We start from the raw sequence: 20,688 nt of genomic DNA on the forward strand, positions 1-20,688 counted from the left end.
TGTGGAGATTATCCGGCTGAACAAAACGTGCATTTATCAAACAGGTTTGTTTTCCACAGACATTATTTCCAGCTATTTTCCAAAACCCTTGTCGAGGGAACCAGCAGCTTACTTCCTGGTTTTATGACGCGTCACTGCACCTCTCAATATGATGCCAATATAAACAAGGCCTTCTGTCGGCTCTGTACATCAATGCTGACCTATGCTGACAAGTAAGTGAAGAGTAGACAATATAAAGGTATTGGCGAAAAGCAGTTTAGGATAATGAAGGTTCTAATCAAATCAATTACATAGCCATTACATGTCTAAAGCAAAACTGGCCCCGGTAATGGTACAAATCTCAACCTGTCGTTCAATGGACAGCTCCCCCCCCCCCCCCCCCCCCCATCTATGTATATACTCGCATTTTAGACTCTGTTACTAACTGTATATCTGTAGACTTGGTATGTCTTAAATGTCCGGTTAGGATGTATTAGAACAAAATCTAAAATGAAAATTGTAAATAAGCAATCTGTATGTAAAAAACCACCTTTATGTAAATTGTAAATAAGCCATCTGTATGTCAAATATGTCTTAAATGATATGATGAATTGGAAATGGGGGACCCTGATGTAAACAAGACGAAAGTCTTTCTCTGGTCTGCATCCCCTTAACAATTGTATGTTTTGAGCTGTACTGTACTGTACCCAATATACAAGCTGTTAATAAACTTTTCAATCAATCAATCAATCAATCAATAACTCCTAATGACAGGAAGGCAGAAAGTGCATTATACAAATAATAATAGGCTACTCATAATAATAGCAGACATTTTTTAACAATGACCACAATATCATTATTTTAATAAACCAAATATGAACAATTGAGGAAAATGAGGAAGAACTGATGATTACAATGTTGTAATGTAGTTAGTGCATAAATGACTATTGCAACAAATGTGTTAATTTTCTTCATTATTAGTCGATTTTTTTGGGACGAATGCTCCGTGCCAGTGGTTACAATGGTGGGGCCAGTGATAATACAAGTCGACAATTTACTAGCGGTATTTACTTGCGGTACCGCGGTGGGCCGGCGGGACCGAAGTGGGCCGGTCGAGAGTTCCGGGCTGATTTGTAGTCCCAGTCCGCCCCTGCGTGGCTGTGTCTTTAGTTGTAAGCCCAGTGTCATCTGTTCATGTCTGTTCACTGATCATACAGTCAATAACTTTGTTGTTATTAACATCTGGTTAGCTAGCTATGCTAACGAATATAAGAAGCTTCTGCAACCAGTGAGGTAAAGGCACATCTTTATGAAAAAAAAATGTTATTAATAAACAAGAATACAGTTTAAAGGGGAGTGATTTGTAAAATATCCATAATATATGGGTGTTGAGAGATGTATCCATAGATCTCTTAATGTTGCTCTCAAAGTGCACCAGATTGATGGTTTTAACTTCAACATTTAAAAAAAAAATCTTCCCGGGGGAGCATGCTCCGGACCCCCCTAGAGGATGTTAGGTCCACCCCCTACTTAAATCATGTCCACATGGATAGGAAACTAAATACATTTGCACACCTTGTTTCCATATCTTTCTGTTTTAGTGATCATGCCACAACCGTGCACGTCTAGGCATACGCGAGTCATGGTAAGATATCTGGATTAAGAGGTTGCTTTTTCTTTGCACAGCATGAAAGAAAGGCGAAATGAATGGGCTGTGATTTTAGTATTTTTAAGCAGAGATCAATAATTTGTACGGCCCTCGGAGGATGTTATAAAAATTGAAATGGCCCATGAGAGGAAAAAAGTTCCCCACCCCTGCTTTAGTGTATGTGCTACAAATTATAGGTAAACTATCCAGTAAGTAAAAATGATAAAGCTGCACTAATCCCTTTTTTGAAACATTGGCTTTGTGCGGTTGTTATTTAGCAATGCCAAGTCTATCGCTAAGATGCTGTTTCAAAGCTCCAGAAAATGTGTGAAATCGGAGATTCAACACCCACATATATAGCATGAATGGAATTATCTTTTATTTCACAACCACCGTTTCCCGCCACTGTACAATTTTGATTGGAGGTTGGAATTTGAGTTAGGCTACACATATATAATTTAAACTCTATAGTAGGTCAATGTTGTGTGTTACCAGCTTGTTGTTTGTTGTGGCAATAATAATTATAATCAATTAATCACATGACTATTAGTTTGCAAGAAGATTCACTCTAAGGGATGAAGCCACAGCAAATCATCCTCTGACTCTGCAGCGTGTTGGTCGCCTTTGGGTGTCCAACTTTAATGTTTTTGGCACAGCATGCAGCTATCTTCAGTTAAAAAGCTCTAAAAACCCGCTGACCCTACCAGCTCAACACCAAACAGCAGACAGACAGTTAGTGGAGACAAAAGAAAGTTAAAAGGAGAGTAAGTGTTGTACTTGTATTTCCATAAATGTACTGTAAAGACTGCTAAATTACCTTTTTTAACCATATAAGAGTGCATCACAGAACTGAAACGGTAGTTGGAGAGTAAACTACATCATGTCCATGTTCGCTCAGTGAACTGAAGACAGGGGTCTCATCTGGTTGCCTTGACCACATAAAGGCTTTACAAGGCATTTTAATTTTCACTCTATTATGTCTGTGGCAGAACACTAATAGCTCTTTGGTAATTGTCCATTACGGAGGGACAGAAGAAAAGGGAGAAGGACGCATCTGCTCTCATTCAATAGCCAATCTCTCCCACACACACACACACACACACACACACACATTATCACCATGAACCTCTGTATGATTAAAGGGGTGTGACTCGGCATATTAATACATTCTGTCCTTTCCATTATTTATGAGTTACATCTGAATGGTAGTTATCTCCATCTAGGGCAGCCATGCAAATGAAGCTGAGGTTACTTTGCATTCTTGCATCCTTATGGACAGAATAAGTCTTTTTTTAATGTTTAATATGATCTGGTTCATCATATCATTATAGGATGATAACTGCTGCAGACTCCCCTCTGTGATTTAGGTTTTAACATTTCAGAATCTCATTCATTTCTGCTTCAGTATATCAAGGCTGAGATTAGGTTAAAATTGGGCTTGGAGGGGGGGGGGGGGGGTTGTGTAGCCAGATCTGAGCAATACAGTCAGGGATGCACTGGCACATGAGCAGAAAAAAAGATAATGTGATCATCATGGGAGAAAATGTGTTTAATAATGCGTCGTTGGACTGTTAGGCAGGACTGCAGATAGTTAAATATTAAGTGTGACAGCTGGTTAATTCTCATCATGTTCACTTCCCTATCCTCCCCTCCTTCCTCAACTTTTCCTCACCAGTGATTAAAAGGGTTTTCCCCCCCCCTTTTTTTGTCCCCCCCCTCCCACTTTATCCTCCCACTCTGGGGGTGACTTTGTCCTTGACTGCTGGCCAACCCACCAAATCATTATTATGGAAATGGTTTAAAGGGACATCTTATAGGACGCCTCCTTCCTCCTCCCCTTCCTACGAGTCTCTCCCACACCTGGTGACTCTGGTTTCTTGGAAACCGGTTTGAACAGTGACAGAGCAGGTACTCCAAGGGGTTGATGGGTAAATACAGACATGAAGTAACCGGGCGACAGGGTAACTTGTGTTTTAAAGAAACAGCTGTAGCTTCCTTATCGATGTTCTGATAAAGCAGAGTTGAAAGGACCTTCTGAGATGGATAGACATCAAATGGGTTACAGGACAGGGAAAACCCAGCTGTACTGGAGAGGAATGCTGCCAGGTAACTGTAGAGAATTTTTTTCTTCTCTTTAACCAAAAAAAGAGTACACCAGGAAAGTATAGTTTGTTTTGGTTTCAGTAAGGAGCTGTTTGTGAATCATTGAGACAGGAAATGGAAGAAGCCTGGCTTTAAAGCAGAAACTAACATACAGGTGCTTCCAGACGAGTGGATCAATCTGCGTGGGTGCAGCAGTCACCTTAAATAAAATATTTCAAGCATGCAGATGTTCTGTCGTGGGGAAACTATGTTCATAATTAGTCACGACTTATATGAAGGTGAATAACATAAAGATTGTACGTTTAAGGTGTGGACTGTGCGTAGGGACAAGTACAGCAACGTTTTAATGCCCATTATCATGGTAATAAGGAAGCTTGATGTGTTTTGATAGATAGGTACAAGGGAAAGGGTATAATGAACTCATAGATATTATAATGGCACTTCCTCAGTTGATAACTTACATCAATACATTTTTTGGGGGGGATTTCAAGCTTTATGAAATGTGATGTTTATATATGAAAATAAGGCACATTATCTGATTGAATATAGGTTTAGAAGGGAGTTCATTTTTGGACATAAATCTGGTATTGACAAAACCGTGTTAAAAAGTTATTGTTTCATTGTGTTGACATACTAAGGTCAATGCTTTTGGGGAGAGATTTTAGATGTTTGAAAGGAATCCCTTTGTATGAATTCCGAAAATAATGAAAAAAAGCTTTTCATATTTTTGGGGGCCCTATGAATGATATATGAATAAACCCCTATGTAAAATAATAAAGAAACAAATTCAATTAGAAGGGTAATTGCTTGTAAGTGCGAGATTTCTTGCCCAGAGTATAAAAAGGAAAATAATATAATGATAAAAGTCCTACCGTGCAGGGCAATAGTGCATTATCTAATGCTAATTTGTGCATGACTCACTCGTGGTGAATTTAGCAGACATAAAACACAATGTTTTATTTCTACTAGTCTGAAAAAAGACTTGTTATTGAAGCAAAATAGTCCAGGATCCCCAAAATGGACCAGTGCATATTTGAGTCTTGTTTTTCTCTATGCACTTGCAGTTGAATACTTCTATTGTATAGTATTCTTATATTTCTGCCCTGGCTGACATGTGGTTCCACTAAATGCAGGGCATACGTAATATAAAACACGTCGCAATGTGAATAACAAAGCAGCTAGACGTGTTGAAGAACAGAGCGAACACTGGCAGCGACAGTAAGGGGATACAGATTTAATTTCATGTGTTGACAGAAGGTCAGACTCGGATCATTGCTTATTTGCTGTTGGACTCGCAGTCTCTCTTCTTGTTGCTATAGAAAGGCTAAATGTAAACAGAGACAAGGCTGCTGTCAACAGATGAGAGATCCTAGTTGGATAAAAGCATAGATAACAACACTTTCCATTGTGAGAAACCGCGTACATGTATACACACACACTACTGAATGTTGTGTTAATGTCACAGCTCATTAACTGTCCTTTAGATGTCAAGGAGAAGTCGCCACTGAGCTTTTTATCACCCCCTTTCTTTACCGATTTATATAAATAGCACATTTATTTTGGTATCAGAGTGAAGGCAACACATTTTCTTCAGTACCGGAGAAGTCAAAGTGTTAATTTGGAGAGCTGATTGGATTGCTGTGAGTGTAACTGCAGAATTAGATTTTTTATTTCACTTAACTGCCATTGTTGGAGGATTTCCTGCAATTTGCCACCTGTTTTAATGCGTGTTCAATTCACTGTACTAATAGAGGAAACCCAAAGACATAAAGAAGGCAGATGTAAGACTTTCTTAGTTGGCAGCTTGTGATTTCAACATATGTCTGACATGACAGAAATGCATCAATACCTTTCCTGTTCACCTTCACCTGCAGTTTGTGTTGACTGTAACTGACAGTAAACCGGTATGAAAGACCGACATCAATGAAGAAAGTCGATGCTGCTTTCTCAACCTCTAACTTTTTTTTCTAACGAAATGGAGAGTTCATTCTGATTCCTTTGCTTTTACACTGCCAACAATGCTGGCTTACCTGTATGCTTGATATTTTGTGAGAAATAAGCAAACCACACAAAATGTAATGTTGAAAGACACTTCCAGAACAAGCACACAGCATTTGCAGGTACAAATAGCAATATGTATAGCTCTCATTTCTCAATGGTAGTGTGTGTGTGTGTATGTGGAAATGTCCCTTCGATTCTATTGGCTCCAACGGTCAAAAAGAGATGTCAATCACCAAAATCGATCAATGGGTTCCAGAGAAATGGTAAAAAGATTGGATTCCTAAAGCTTTTAGTCTACCTTACCATCATCCAAGAGTAGTTTTCACTATAAGTAAAAAATTATTTTTGGACCGACACTATAATTTACAGTTTTTTACTATGTTCAATCTGAATTTTCTTTAAAATAAAAAACATCTATATTGATTCTGACTGTTCTACATCCAACTCACAGGTTTATCATTACTTTGAGAGAAAAGATTATTAATTTAACCCTTTTAGAAGGGAAGATATGGTCATTTGTTCTGGGAATGTCATTTTCGAGCCTGAGACCTGAAAAACAGGCTCAGGGCTTAACAGGTTAAGATTGCTAGTTTAAGGTGTCTTTTGAAACAGTCTCTTGTCAGACACTTTTTAAATGTTTTGAATTATTATAACAACAAGAATGGACGCAGCTCTGATTTTCATTATCAGTAATTAGACCTTGTAGTGAACTTTGTTTCACATCACTTTCTAAATCCGCTAACCACTGTGTGTTGACATGTCCATGTGATTTCTTTTTGCTGCCCTTTTGTGCTTTGGTCAGAGTTTTAGTAAGCTATAACTCAGGATTATGGAATAAGAATAACAGGAAGTGAACAGACCGGAAGAGGAAGTTAATGTCAGACCAGTAGCCTGACCAGTACACTCTGCCATCATATATCATCAGTAAAGCAGGTTTCCCCCACACCCATCTCTCAGAAACCCACTTATTTAACCTTTATATCCTTCAAGGATGTTGATACCTATGCTCTGGCTCAGTGTGTGGCTTGTTTTTCAGTGTTGATATAGTAACACATCCCCCACTTCAGGAAACAATAGGCTTGTGATGATTTAAGTCACATAGTCGATAACGGAAGGGGGGTAAAGTTGAGTTAAGGGGTTGTCTCTGTAAAGAAGTGTCTGATTTGTATGTAATGCTTTTTGTTAAACTGCTTATGTGTGTCAGTTTATTCTGAATATGGAAGTTATATTACAGACTGAGGTTCAATTTGTGTACTGTAAAAGTGTGTGTGTGTGTGTGTGTGTGTGTGTGTGTGTGTGTGTGTGTGTGTGTGTGTGTGTGTGTGTGTGTGTGTGTGTGTGTGTGTGTGTGTGTGTGTGTGTGTGTGTGTGTGTGTGTGTGTGTGTGTGTGTGTGTGTGTGTGTGTGTGTGTGTGTGTGTGTGTGAACAGCAGGCAGGCCTGTCATGAGGAGTCCAGATGGTGGGTGGAGAAAGCCCTCCTTTAATCCCCGAGCCGGGATATTATACCCCCCTTCACAATACACACACACATTCAAATCTGTACCTCCTCTCGGCTGTTTCACGACCCCATACTGAGTTTGTCCACTTTTCCTTTACGTGGCATTATCCACACTCTATTACTACTGTGGTGATAGATCCAAACTGACACTGTGATAAATACTGAGTGCTAGTCTGGTGAGTTAAAGGAAACACTGACAAGTGACACATGAACAGAATATGAAACTATGAATTCCATGACAATATGTGTGTAAATAAACTCCTAGAATGTTGTTACAAATGCACACTTAATTGTCTCTCAAAAAACAAGGACATTTTCTTGCATTCTGTTGTGATTGAACAGTTCACTTCAAGTTTTGTGTTAGAGTAATCAGATATTGTGTTCATTGTTTAAAGCCTAATTGTAGACGTTTTGCTAATATACAATATTTAAGTTATATAGAAACCTATGTTTGATCTATTTACGCCACTGCAACCTTCACTGAGGCTCTTCCCTGTGTCCGCCTTACCAAAAGTGACACTAACAGTTATCGTGACCTCAGAAAATCCAGTGAAATAAATTGTTCTATTCTCTGTTAACATTTCTCCTGCTAATATTTGATAAATGTATTTAATGTCTGTAAAACATGTAAAGCAACATATAGCTATGTTGGAACTACTAAGTAAGTAAGTTACAGCAGTTCTATGAGTTTATAATCTAATTATTGACTTTACCTTTTGTCCTCAATTACATTTGTAGGTTAATCACTGTTGTGTCATTGTCATTATCACTGACAGTGAGTGAAGAGTTGAATAGAGTCAGGTCATGTTTGATTTGTACAGCTCTTATATTGTGCTGTGTGTCACTTGCACATGTTGCTGCATGTCGACATTGATCATCCTGCAGCTTTGATATTTCATATGAAATCAAACAAAGGGTGTGTGTGTGTCTTTTTATTTGTGTCTAAGTTTATGTGAGCCCATCATTGTTTTTACGCCCGTTGCTATTTTCTCTTTAATCTTTTATGTGCATATTAAACGGCTGTGTTGAAAGAGTGTGAGCTGTCCCTACAGACTATGCCCTACATATCACAGACAGACTAATTAGAGTTTTCTCCAAGGGGCGGTATATTCTCCCCTTTCTTCACTCTCCAAACAAACACATGTCTACCCCTGATCTCCATAAAAGCAGCTACCAGAAGAGCTTTTGAATCTCTTCTCCCATCACGCATGTCAAGCATGTAGTCTCAGCTATTGGAGACTTCGAAATGGTATATTGCTCTTATTCCTCCACTCTCATTTTCATCTATTCTGCACTAAAACTGAGTCTGTGCTTGTCTTAAATAAAACATGGGGTGGCTTGAAACAGCTCGAAGCTCCCGCCTCAGATGCGGAGGGGAGTATTAAAATATCTGCTTGTATTTCTTTTCATAGTGAAACGTGTGTTTTGTTGTTGCAGATAGGAAAGTCAAAGCTGACTGTTTCCAGACCAAAAACGCTGATGAGGGGCCCTGCGTGGCGGTGAAAATCGAACACTCCAGAGGTAGGAAACATTGCTTTATGCCCGAACACCTCCCTTCTTTAATCTCTTTCTTTTAAATGAAGTTTTTGTATGTATTATTTTGTTGCTGCAAACACCTCTGGGTGTTTAATTAATAGGTATATCTATTTCTATCTTAACCGTGTTACAGTGGTTTCCTGTTTGCATTTGTGTTGCAGTCCTTCACTTAACTTGATCCTTATCTTGTGATGTGTGTGAGGTAGCGCAGACACAAGCCAATTTAAGGGCTGCACGTGTTTGCATTTCAAGTTAAATAGCGAGTTTCAAAGCCTTTTAGTGCTTTCTTAACTTGACCAAATCAGATGATGTAATGAAAACAGGCTGCAGTGAAGACTAGGTGCCCAGAAGGGATGCAGGAGGATGCTGTGAAGGGCAGCATGAAGTTGCCTCCCTGCTGCAGGGCGCTGAAGGAAGCTGCTCTATTTTTATATATATGTGTGTGTGTGTGTGTGTGTGTGTGTGTGTGTGTGTGTGTGTGTGTGTGTGTGTGTGTGTGTGTGTGTGTGTGTGTGTGTGTGTGTGTGTGTGTGTGTGTGTGTGTGTGTGTGTGTGTGTGTGTGTGTGTGTGTGTGTGTGTGTGTGTGTGTGTGTGTGTGTGTGTGGCTCACAGGTGATGAATGGATGCATTCCTCCAGCCCCAGTCTCTTCCTGCTTTTCACTTTTTCTCATTTTCTCTTTACTGTGTCTCATTCGCTCCTCAAACCCATCTTTCCTTTCAATGCTCTTCCATCCTTCTGCCTATAGTTCATCCCTGTGAAATAACTCCACTGTGTCCAGTTCTCTCTTGTCTCTATTCCCATGTCTCCACTTCCCCTATTACTTCCCTCCCACATTATTTTTCATCACAAAGGCAGTCCCCCGGGGGCCCGTGGTTCAAAGCAGACAGGGGTTCTAATCTCACACTGGCCCTTGGATTAGATGGGGCCGTGTTAATCTAAAGAAAGTCTGGGTAGTTTCACTGAAACGACTAATCCCCACGCCTGGTGGTAATGGTTGTGTGTCACCCTGTCTGTCAGTCACACACACACACCTTTTGTACCAGGTAGACGCAATGAATGCTGTGCAGAGCCAGACACATGCTGTTATCTCATTGAGTGAAGTAGGGCCCTTACGTTATAAACGGTGTTCTCATTCATAACACTCCGTTCGATGTCTCACTATGGGATGCGCCTCAACGCGTATGCAAACAGAAGCATCAATCTCATTACGCCAATCCTGATTGGCTGGTGATCTTGACGTCTACGTCAGGGAATCCACCCACCCTTTAAGTATCTTGCGCTACGTCGCAGCGTCATTCAAACACCTCTTCTCGCTTCAGAGCACATCTCGAATATCAGTAGCCGGGCTAGCTTAACGGTCCACAGACTGAACCCAAGCTAACATTCGGTCGACGGGCGCTTGCCGGTTACTTTTTTGCTTTGCAGAAGAATTGAACAAATATTAACACACCAGTTAATATTGTAATCTGCCCTGCCGTTTTTTCTTTCGAAATAACGGTAAGGTTTTATTTTTCCTTCAAACAGTAACATACCTGTTGCTAGTTTATCCCTCCGCGCCGACACCACGGCGAGCGGGGACGGACTCTTCTCTCCCTCACACCAGAGGAGACGGAGATAAGAAAGATATTAACACACCAGTTAATATTTTTTAAAGAAAAATCTACCCCGTCGTTTTTTCCTTTCGGAATAACGATAAGGTTGGATTTTTTTCGGTAACATACCTGTTACTAGCTTGTCCCTCCGCGCCGACACCCCGGCAAACGAGGATGGACCCTTCTCTCCCTCACACCAGAGGAGTCGGAGGCTCGGCTCTGCGGCTGCAGGTTTAGGATCTCGGGCACGGACTCACACCAGGTCTGCTCGTCCTGCCTTGGGCTGGAACACGCCCAGGAAGCTATCGATACCCCCGGTTCGTGCGGGCATTGTGCTCGCTTCACCATCAAGAGCCTCCGCCGACGGCTAGCGCGCCAAGCTAGCCTGTCGGGACGGGCACCCCTTCATGTCCGTTGATTTGCCGGCCGGCAATCGGGACATGGTGGCGACCGCCGCGGAGATTGAGCCCCGCGCTGTGTCAGGCTGGGGCTCAACAACGGTGGTAGCCGCGGAATCGGAGCCCCGCGCCGTGTCAGGCTGGGGCCCGGTGGCGGCAAGAGCCGCGAGAGCGGAGCCCCGCGCTGTGTCAAGCTGGGGCTCCCAACTGGACCTCACCGTGGTTCCACCCGCGGAGGATGTCCTACAGCTGGATTATATGGAGGAGGATGAAGAGGATGCCTCTGAGTTCCTCTTATCCGACTCGGATGAGCACGAAGATGACATCTTCGTTTCATCTGCCCAGGCTGCCAAGCCGGAGGCGATGTCCGATCCCCCGGGCGAAAGCACACCAGCTTCGCCCTGCCTCAGTATGGACTTGCAGACCGAGTGCCAACGCGTTGCGTCCAGGCTGGACATCCCCTGGCTTGAAGTGGCCAAGGAGACCTCCAGATCTCGCTATGAGGGGAAGAACTTTCCCCAAGCAGCGAGGATGAGGAAGCAGCTTCTCCCAGTCTTTCCAGAGATGCTGGACGAGGTGTCGGTCTCGTGGAGAGACCGCCCTTTCAGCAATAAGGCCCCAATCCAGGGTGCCTCCTCTTTGGACTGTGTCGACATGGAGAAGCTCGGCCTGCTCCGCATGCCGCCCATGGAACCGCTGGTGGCAGCCCACCTCCAACCGCGGCTGGCTTCGGCACCGAGCAGGAACCCCACGCTACCGGCAAAGGCAGACCGCTTCCAGTCAGCAATGACCGAACGAGCCTATAAAGCCACAGCTTTGTCCGCCAGGGCGCTCAACGTCTCCTCGCTGCTGACCGCCTACCAGGCGGAGCTCTGCGAGGACATGACGATCAAACCTGAGCCTGCCGTGTGGGACGAAATCGCAGCAATCACGGACATTTGCCTCCGTGTGCAGCGCTGTGCAGTCCAAGCCACGTGCAAAGCACTGGGGATAATGGTGGTACAGGAGAGAGCCAGGTGGCTTACCCTGACGAACCTTCCAGACCGGGAAAAAGAGGACGTCTTGGACATGCCTATTGTTCCCGAGGGCATATTTGGCTCCGCTCTAGCTTCGAAGAAGACACGAGGCGAGGACGAGCTGGCCAAGAAAGTCTCCGATTCCGGCAGCAGCCGCTCAGGCACAGCCGGCCCAGACTTTCAGCCACCAGACGAGGAAGAAGAAGAGGGCGGCCTGACAGCCTCCTCTCCTCGATAAAGGAGCTGGAAGTTCCCTGTTCTCCAGCTCCAGAACACGTTCCAGTGTTAGATGCTCATGTGTTTCCGGGGTGCAACCATGACCCCATCTTCCCGCCGCCTCGAGTGATGTCAGAACGTCATCCTCAAGTTCGCGCCATGAGGGAAATGGACTTAACATCAACGACAGCAAGCTCCGCTGCTCGTTTAAGTCACACAAACACATGTCATCACTATTGTCTTTTAATAAATCATTTTCCACTGTCGTTTCCAGGCTTAAAGCCAAGGGCGCAGTCAATAAAAATGAAAAGAAAGACAATAAAAACAATAAACAGTCTGACGTCTACCCCCCTTCTAAGAGTGGCTGCTACCTCTCTCAGAAGGCGGACGATGGACGGGGCTGTGAAGGCATCACCGCCACGCGCATGCGCAGTGTCGACCGGGGTTGTCAACCTGGGGTACCACCGTGTTCAGACACTAGAGGGCCCCATAACACAACACATAAAGACACAGAGGGCAGACGACAGAGATGTGACATCTCCACCCGCTTTGAGAAGCGAAAAGTGGAGGATGCTCACAGATTCTGCTTGGGTTTTCAAGACAATAACACATGGTTACAGACTCCAATTCGCTGTCACCCCCCCTCACTTTTCGGGCATTCTGCATTCGCAAGCCCGGGGAGAGTCAATTCAATTCAATTCAAAACCTTTATTTATCCAGGTAAAATCCCATTGAGATCAATGATCTCTTTTTCAAGGGAGACCTGCAGCAGTAGGTTCCACAAGAAGACATAAAAACATAAACAACAGAACAACAAAAGGACATCATACATCAAAATGTACAGGGATTACAATTTACATATTTAACCACATGTACAGGTACCAACAGCATCTGATTTTGTAGCATCCAACCGAGCTTTAAAAACATGTAGTGGTACTAGCTTGGTCATTTTCCATTCTTTTTGCAGACTGTTCCATGTTAGTGGAGCTGCACATCTAAAAGCTTTCTTCCCTAAAACAGTCCTAGCACTTGGCACATTTAATAAAACCACAGCATGCGATCTCAGGCAATAAGTACTTTCAATTCGCAGAGAGATCAGGGAGCAGATATAAGATGGTAGTTTATCCAACATGGCTTTGTAAATGAAAAATTACCAGTGACTGAGCCTCCGTACAGTAAGTGATGGCATAACCGCCTTGGTATACAGGGTACAGTGATGCGTAAGTGCAGTGGCGGCGCCAGGGTATGGCTGGGGTAGGCTACAGCCATACCAAGAAATGGCTTAGCCCTACCTTAGCCCGACCATGAAAAAGTATGTTAAAGTAAGCATGTTGAGAACACGGATTGCGAAAATCTACCGGTCGTGTCCATAACACACAAACTGATCCTGCTGTAACAACAAGTGCACGTTACTGACGCAATATAGTTGAGAGAGACCATTCGGGCTTATGCTAGAGGGGTGCAAGGAATAGTCTAAGTAGTGGGGGAGTTCTATACACTAAAGGTGTGAAAATTCTCTGGCGTTATAATATCAGCGCGGCCGCGGTCAGATCAAAATGCCTCCGAATGCAATTTGAATAGACCTACAGCCAATCAGAGCAACGAAACGTTGGGTCTGCTGCGTCATGCATTACTGATACGTCGATACGTCACATTCACAGTGAAAAGTCCCCAAACTCGCGCCGAGTAAATTGCAGACAGACAGCAGACTTCTAGGATTAATTGTATATTTCGCATGGATAGATTTGTTCTTAAACGCCCTCGCATTGAGGTACAAGTCGAACAGGTGCCAGAGTCACACGACCCACCTGAAGAGTGAATAGTGAGTTTTGAATATATTTTGTAATAGTCATTTGAAAAAGTGTTTTGTATGACACAGGCCACCTGTTGTGTGCTGTGTCAGTCTCTCTCTGTATACCTGTGTCTGTGTCTCTCTCTCTGTCTCTCTCCCTCACTCTCCCTCTCTCTCTCTCCCTCTCCGTGTCAATTCTATATGCCAACTTTTCTTGTTGCTGCCGCTGCGTAGCATGTTGTAACAACGTGGAATTAGCAGAATAGGCTATTGTATTGTTTAACTCACACCTGTTGCTCTCGATATAATTTAGCTGATAAAAGGAGACTAATAAAAGCCTCACACTTGGCGTTTCACTGTCAAGGGGGGCGATATAGCGTAATTACATTACAAATACTGACTTGAGCCCCACCACTGTATGGGTTAGCCCTACCATAGATTACCCAACAAAAATACTCTGGCGCCGCCACTGCGTAAGTGCTTTACAATTTGTCAAAAAATCTCAGTGCACTGTGATACGCAACATCTAACTTGCTTAGGTAATTGGCAGGTGCATTCATATATAACAAATCACCATAGTCCAGCACCAGAGATGGGGTCGTTACTAAAAAAAAGTAATATATTACATATTACTTTTTTTAAAAGTAATATATTACACATTCGTTACTCTCTACATAAAGTAACTCGTTACTTTACTCGTTACTTTACTCGCAGGGCCGGCCCGCCCCTCCCTACAGGCAGATCACGCAGACTGCGGCGCACCTACAGTGTGCGCGCCACAGTTTTGCCTCTGCGAGACTCCACTTGCACCCCCAATTACTATTGCATTAAGGAAGACATAACACAAGTCTTTCTTTTTATATGCTCTAAAATAGGCTACCAGCCACACAACATGCTAACAGTCTGTGAAACGTCAAGACACTAATTAATGAAACCAGTTCAAGACGCATTATTCTTATCATTCTTTATGAGCGCAGTCACGGTAAGGTATCTAATTAGTTACTTATGTATTTAGCATTCCATAACTTAGTAACAGAGATGGTCAAACTAAAGTGGTAGAGACAGAATTCCTACAATGAAGCGGGACATTGAACTGTTCACCCGTGAGAGGGCGATCAACAAAAGAGAGCGAGCGGCCCCGTTGAGGGAGTTTACAGATGTTTCCAGGTCACTGGTGCCCTTATGGGACTTGGCAGTGGTTTTAGATGGGCTCACGCGACCTCCATTTGAACCCCCGGACTCGCGACAGGGGAAGCAAATACAGTCATCACAACACGTACCTTCACAGAGCTTCTCGGGAGATCGTCTCACCACCGTAATCTGATCAAAAGACGTGTTCAATGGCATTAAAATGAGAAAAACGCGGCAGAATCGGTTAATCCATAGGTTTTTAACGTCTATGTATAAAAAAAATGATTGAATTTATAATCCATAATTCCATTTTATGTAAAAATCGGAGAGCAAATGCTAGCTGCTAATGGTAGCCACCACAGCTAGCTGCTGCTTCTGCTAGGCTATGCAGCAGTCTCAGTGAGATATAAATATATAAATATCTTTGCGTTTTGGACTAACTTTAAAATATTCCCATGCTTTTGAAGACCTAGGGCGAGATGTTTTCGTTTGGGGGCTTCGTGCGCAATCCTGTGAGGAGGAGGTGGTAGCCGTTTCAGTCTCCATTGTGTTTGAAGTGCGATTGCGAACTGCTTGTTGCTTTGGGTGACCCACGTGTGTGTAGCGACGCGTCGACGCGGAAATATGTCGTCGACGATATTTTAAAGTCGACGCGTCGCTACAGCACTAGTTTGCAGGCACCAACGGGCCTGCGTGCTCATTCTACTCGTGGACTGGCTACATCCTGGGCTTTGTTCAAGGGTGTTTCCATCCAAGACATTTGTGCAGCAGCAAGCTGGTCCTCACTGCTCACTTTTGTCCGCTTTTACAGGCTAGATGTCCAAGTGTGGCCCGCGCAGTGCTGGGTTAGGATTTCTCAACTGGCCGAACTGGTGTCCTGGTCGGTGATGACACCAGAAAAACCGATGGTACTGCATCTCCATTAAGTAATGGTTGTTCAATAAATCCCATGTTATGTTTTATCATACTCTCAGAGTAGTCGTCCGGAAACTTGAAATGTTCGCTGCATACATGCGCCTGTGGATCTTTCGGTTCGGGCCGGCCACATTTCGCTAGCCACTGCCTCCGAACGTACTTCCTTCGCTTACCTTTTGGCAACAGATGGAACCGAGCATTCCGTGGATTGTTCCTATCTGAATTGTGGCAATGTTTCGCGATACAATGAGCGAGGCATATTTGAAGAGAGTAACTACAGTAAATAACATGAACATCAACGTGTCCTCGAAACCAAACGCATGGTTTACGTCACGTCCGGTAAAATGGCGCCGCCCACAGTGTTGATGTTATTTCGGTAATTAATCAGTTTAAAATCACTGATAATGTCATCGGATTAAAAAAAAAAAAAGAGACTAGCAGAGACTGGTCTGTTTTATCGGATGATAATTATTTTAAAATGAGTGTCATGAGCATACCATTCCTTTAATTGAGAGATCCAGTTTAATACTGCTGGAGAAACCTGGCTTCCTCTGCCATGCATGAATGTATTTATGTTGAGGTAGAGAGATCTGTTTGAATCTATGAAAAATACATTAATATACTCAAATGTACAAGGCTAATAAATCAATTGTCCAGCTACACAATTCGTTAATGGTGAAATGTAACCATATTCGACTGAAGAACCTATCCTTTAATTGAGGAATGCTTCACCAAAAAAATTATAATTTGTTTAGCAAATACTCATAGCATGTGTTATCTTAACTTCTATCTTAAATTTAGGAAAACAACATTTTTTTTCTGGCTTGCCTAAACGGTGAGCAAAAATAGAAAAAAGTATTGACGAATTGAAGGAAATGGGATTGCTTTCAACAACTCTCCCTCACAAATCCTTTAGCACAATCCAAGTATTATTTATCCTGTAAACACACTTCCCAAACACATGTATTTTCACTGAAACCCTGCCATCTAAAACATTGTTAATGGGGTAGTGTTTTAAATGGTGCGAAAAATAAAGATATCTACAAAAATTCCACGTAAAACAGGCTTGGAAATTGATGTACAAATGAGCCTTTTGTGAGGCCCACAAAAGGGTTCAAGGGTTCTTTTGACAAAAAAAAAAACTAACTGCGCACCCCCGGATAGCAGGGGGCAGTAGCCACACTGCCCACTCTTCCTCCAGCCACCCGCACGCCACCGCTGTGCCCTAAAAAATGTCCAGGTATGCCTCCGGATCTCTGCTGTCAACTTCTGGAGGGCAATCAGCGGCGGTCGGGCCGGGTTGGTCCCGGGACCGGCCTCCCGGTTGGCCGGACTCTGCAGCAGTTCCCGCAGGAGAGCCCGGTCCTCGCGCTGGCTCGAGGCGATCTCAAGCAGAGCCTCGCTCTGCTGTCGCTGCAACCCTGTGTGAGCGGACCCTGCTGAAAAAACCAGCTAAACCAGCTAAACCAGCCATCCTGGCCAGCTAAAGTGTCCAAAACCCCTCTAAACCAGCCAACCTTTCCAGCCTAATATCTACTGGCTGGTCAAAGCTGGTTTTTGCAGCAGGGTCCGCTCATACAGGGTTAAAAAATGGACGGAAGGAGCAGGGTGTAACACAGGGGTTTATTGTTAAAAAAAAACACAAAACACGTTGCCCAGGTCCTTTTGCGTCCTTCCAGGATCCAGCCTACTGCAAGACAGACCAGAACCAGGTTACCAGGTTATCTGATCAGCTGTCTGGCCTCCGGCCGAGCCACTCCCTTCACTCCAGCATCCGGCACCCTAACCACACCCTGCTGCCACAGTGGGTTATACTGAAACACATTTCCTGGATATGCTGTATGATAGACAGTGAAAGGAGATGCAGGTATTTGCGGAACCTGTTTAAATTCAGAAGTCAGATGCCTGGCTGCATCTCTGAGTCTGATGACAGCGTCCTATCTGCATGAGACGCCAGCAGTGAGACCCTGCCAACAATAAGGCTGCAGGACGTTGGCTGCGTCAAGTATTTATTGGTACCAACTGATGTTTGCACCACTGAGACGTGAGCATGACAGTGCAGGTTTGGTCACAATTGCACCATCATTCAGGGTGTTGAGAGCCATTATCGCATCATATGCAGTTCCTAGTATTAGGAAGGGAATGCAGTGAATGAACTGTGTACTGGTCAAACTGGTTTACTGGGATGCCTGTCATTTTTTTAATTGTGCTCTGGTGACACATAATATGGTCAGAGAGCATGCAGTTGTGTGCACTGTGTGTGAATATATACATACCTCTACACATAGCTTTCACATAGCCACAGATATAAGATGAAGGGTCTTATTGTTAGGCTTCCTGTGTTAATGTATTCTTTGAATCATGTGATGGTTTGAAGTTAATATACAACACTGTGCATCAGCAGTTAGTCAAAACAGCAAGTGCGCACATCTGAGCTTGACCGTCAAAGACACCACGGAGCAGCTCTTCTCACACCACAGATACAAGACATGGACGATATAATGTTGCAGTTTCCTGTACACACTTCTGCAAAAGGTACTTCTCGTTCAGTAACACGTAGAGTAAATCTCTCATTTGAATTCACATGTTTTTAGTAGATTTGACCAGATTCAACCAGAGTTTGCATTATTTTTCACTTGTTTTTGTTGAATCGCTCAGTTTTTCAGCAGTTTTGTGGCTTTTTTTCTTAAACATTTGCTCAGGAGATGTGCCTGAGGAGTGGAAGTTTATGGCGTGGCTGTTTAAAATAATAGATCAGAGGCTTTGGGCTTCGTTTAGATTTTAGCAGGCAGATGAGAGAAGTGGCGTTGTTAATCATTGATCAGAATAATCAGGCAGAAGGAGAAGTGTAGCGGCTGTTACACAAGTGGCCTGCGCTCGTTCTAGTCCTGTTTCACACTGAGAGAGGCTTTATCTGGTTGCTCCTTTTCGGATCAAAGAACGAGGAAGTTGGAAAATATTTTAGTCATTTCGTGCCTGCAAGAGCTGTGAAAGCTAAAGTAAATTAGCCATACATCCTGTTTTTCGATCTGTAGCTTTTAAATGTGCAGATCCAGAGTTGTGAGCCTCTGGGTATGAGTGTGGATCTGTACTTTTTTTTAAAAGCCACTTAAATAGGGGGTGTGTGAGAGTGAGTGAAGGAGGAGTCTTGGGGAGGCTGCTCTGTGAGTCCTGCTCTGAGCTGAGTGACAGAGCGGGGCAGCCTGGGAAGATTACACATAAACTTAGAGCTTTTCTGGGATTCACACACTCTCACACACACAGCCTGGTCACTGAGGATGCTACGATCTGTCTCCAACTGTAGGGTGAGTTAATTCTCTGGCTTAATCAAACAATTATTTCTACCTTTTTATTTACCATTGTCTTTCCATGAGTGTGGGCTTCTCTCTTTTCTTGTTATGTTTAAAATAAGGTAAAACCACACTAGTAGTGGCTGAAATAAGCTTCCATGCTCTCATGTTGACCTGCTCTTTTGTATCTGCCCATGGTTGACAATATCGCAATATGTACACTGTAACTGGCAGAGCCTTTCATTTGACAAACAGCCTTCATACAAGCTCTGACTTTCCTACCCATTTGTACTTTACCCAATATGTAACAGTGGCTGATCTAGATAAGATATTGTGGCTATGGCTGTGCACTTTAGCCATGTTCTTCTCTGGTGTTGTTGGCATCGCTGCAGCTCTGTAGCCACACAGACGATCTGTAATATGCCAAGCCATTTATAAAAGAAGAAGAAGAATTAGTAAAACGTCCTCTCAGACATTCCTTTTGATATGTCCCGTCTGTGGTGCACTGTGTGAGACAAAGCCCTAGTTTCAGGCTGTGTCACACTCTCTGCTGGCAGGGTGGAGACGCACTGCACACAGACAGGTGTGCCTTTTCTGTTTTTACCTGGAACTCTCACTCAGCATATTTTGCCGTGGGGGTTTGGGAGGAGGGACGTACAACAAACAGATCAGGCCGTCAGGTGATAACACTTCGGGGAGGTGGTGATGTCATGAGGTAGGAATGTCTTGAATGTTTACAGTACTTAACATTGTTTGACTAAAAGGCTAAGAGCAGATTACATTAGTAATACACCTGCTCAAAGTGAGGTGTGTTTCCAGTTTGCTCTTAGAGAACAGTTCCCACTGCAGGCATTGGACTTAACTTGCTATATTTAAGTTTGTTGTTCAAAAACTCATAGAGTCTGTTTTTTAGGCTTCTTGGCTCTAGAGATAGCTGGTGGATTTAGATTATTTGAATGGAAGAAGATCTAACAAACTAACAATAGTTATATAACAATTACCACAACAATATGAGGCTGCAAGTAATGATTGTTTATATTTTCTAATCTACTGATCATTTAAAAAACACTGGCACGTTTTCATCCAAGTTTCCCAGAGTCATTGCTGATGAATTTTAATGTCTTTTATCATCTGTCCAAACCCAAATATATTCTACAGAAAAGGTGGAAGTGCTGTCACTTACTTTTGCAGACACCAAAATACATGACGTTGACCTAATACTCACATTCATTATATATGTTGAATAAATAGAGATTGTCTTTGCAATGGTACTAAATAAAAAATGGTTTTATACATAAATTGCAATTTATTTAAAATGCCAAGTTCAAGGAACTGCCTTGTCACTTTGATCATACATGGAGGTGGAGCCTATAGTTTTAATTTAAAAGATTTTTTTTTCAATAAATAAATCTAATTTACATAACATTACATACATTAAATATAACACTGAAATGGTACAAAAAAAACGCTAATTATTATTAATAATATCAAATAAATGTCAGTCACCCAAAATTACGTCATTGGTGTTACTGCTACACAAAACGCTTTTATTTTGAAGTAATGTACTGTC

At 42.9% G+C, this 20,688-nt stretch overlaps 1 protein-coding gene across 8 annotated transcripts in view; it reads left to right on the plus strand.

Annotated features, from left to right (window-relative positions):
* The window catches only part of fgd4a (FYVE, RhoGEF and PH domain containing 4a), an 80,451-nt gene that overhangs the window by 40,895 nt on the left and 18,868 nt on the right, over positions 1–20,688 (plus strand). For 5 of the 8 annotated variants that reach the window (XM_034223352.1, XM_034223359.1, XM_034223351.1 and 2 more), the window contains one exon: positions 8,668–8,751. In XM_034223352.1, the coding sequence (XP_034079243.1) occupies positions 8,668–8,751 (84 nt within the window). Of the gene's footprint in view, positions 1–3,503; positions 3,734–8,667; positions 8,752–15,801; positions 15,822–18,869; positions 19,134–20,688 lie in introns of those variants that run through there. The other 3 variants (XM_034223353.1, XM_034223357.1, XM_034223355.1) reach the window with 3 other exon arrangements.

The sequence above is a fragment of the Gymnodraco acuticeps genome, unplaced genomic scaffold (genome assembly GCF_902827175.1).
Source record: "Gymnodraco acuticeps unplaced genomic scaffold, fGymAcu1.1, whole genome shotgun sequence".
Taxonomy (NCBI): domain Eukaryota; kingdom Metazoa; phylum Chordata; class Actinopteri; order Perciformes; family Bathydraconidae; genus Gymnodraco; species Gymnodraco acuticeps.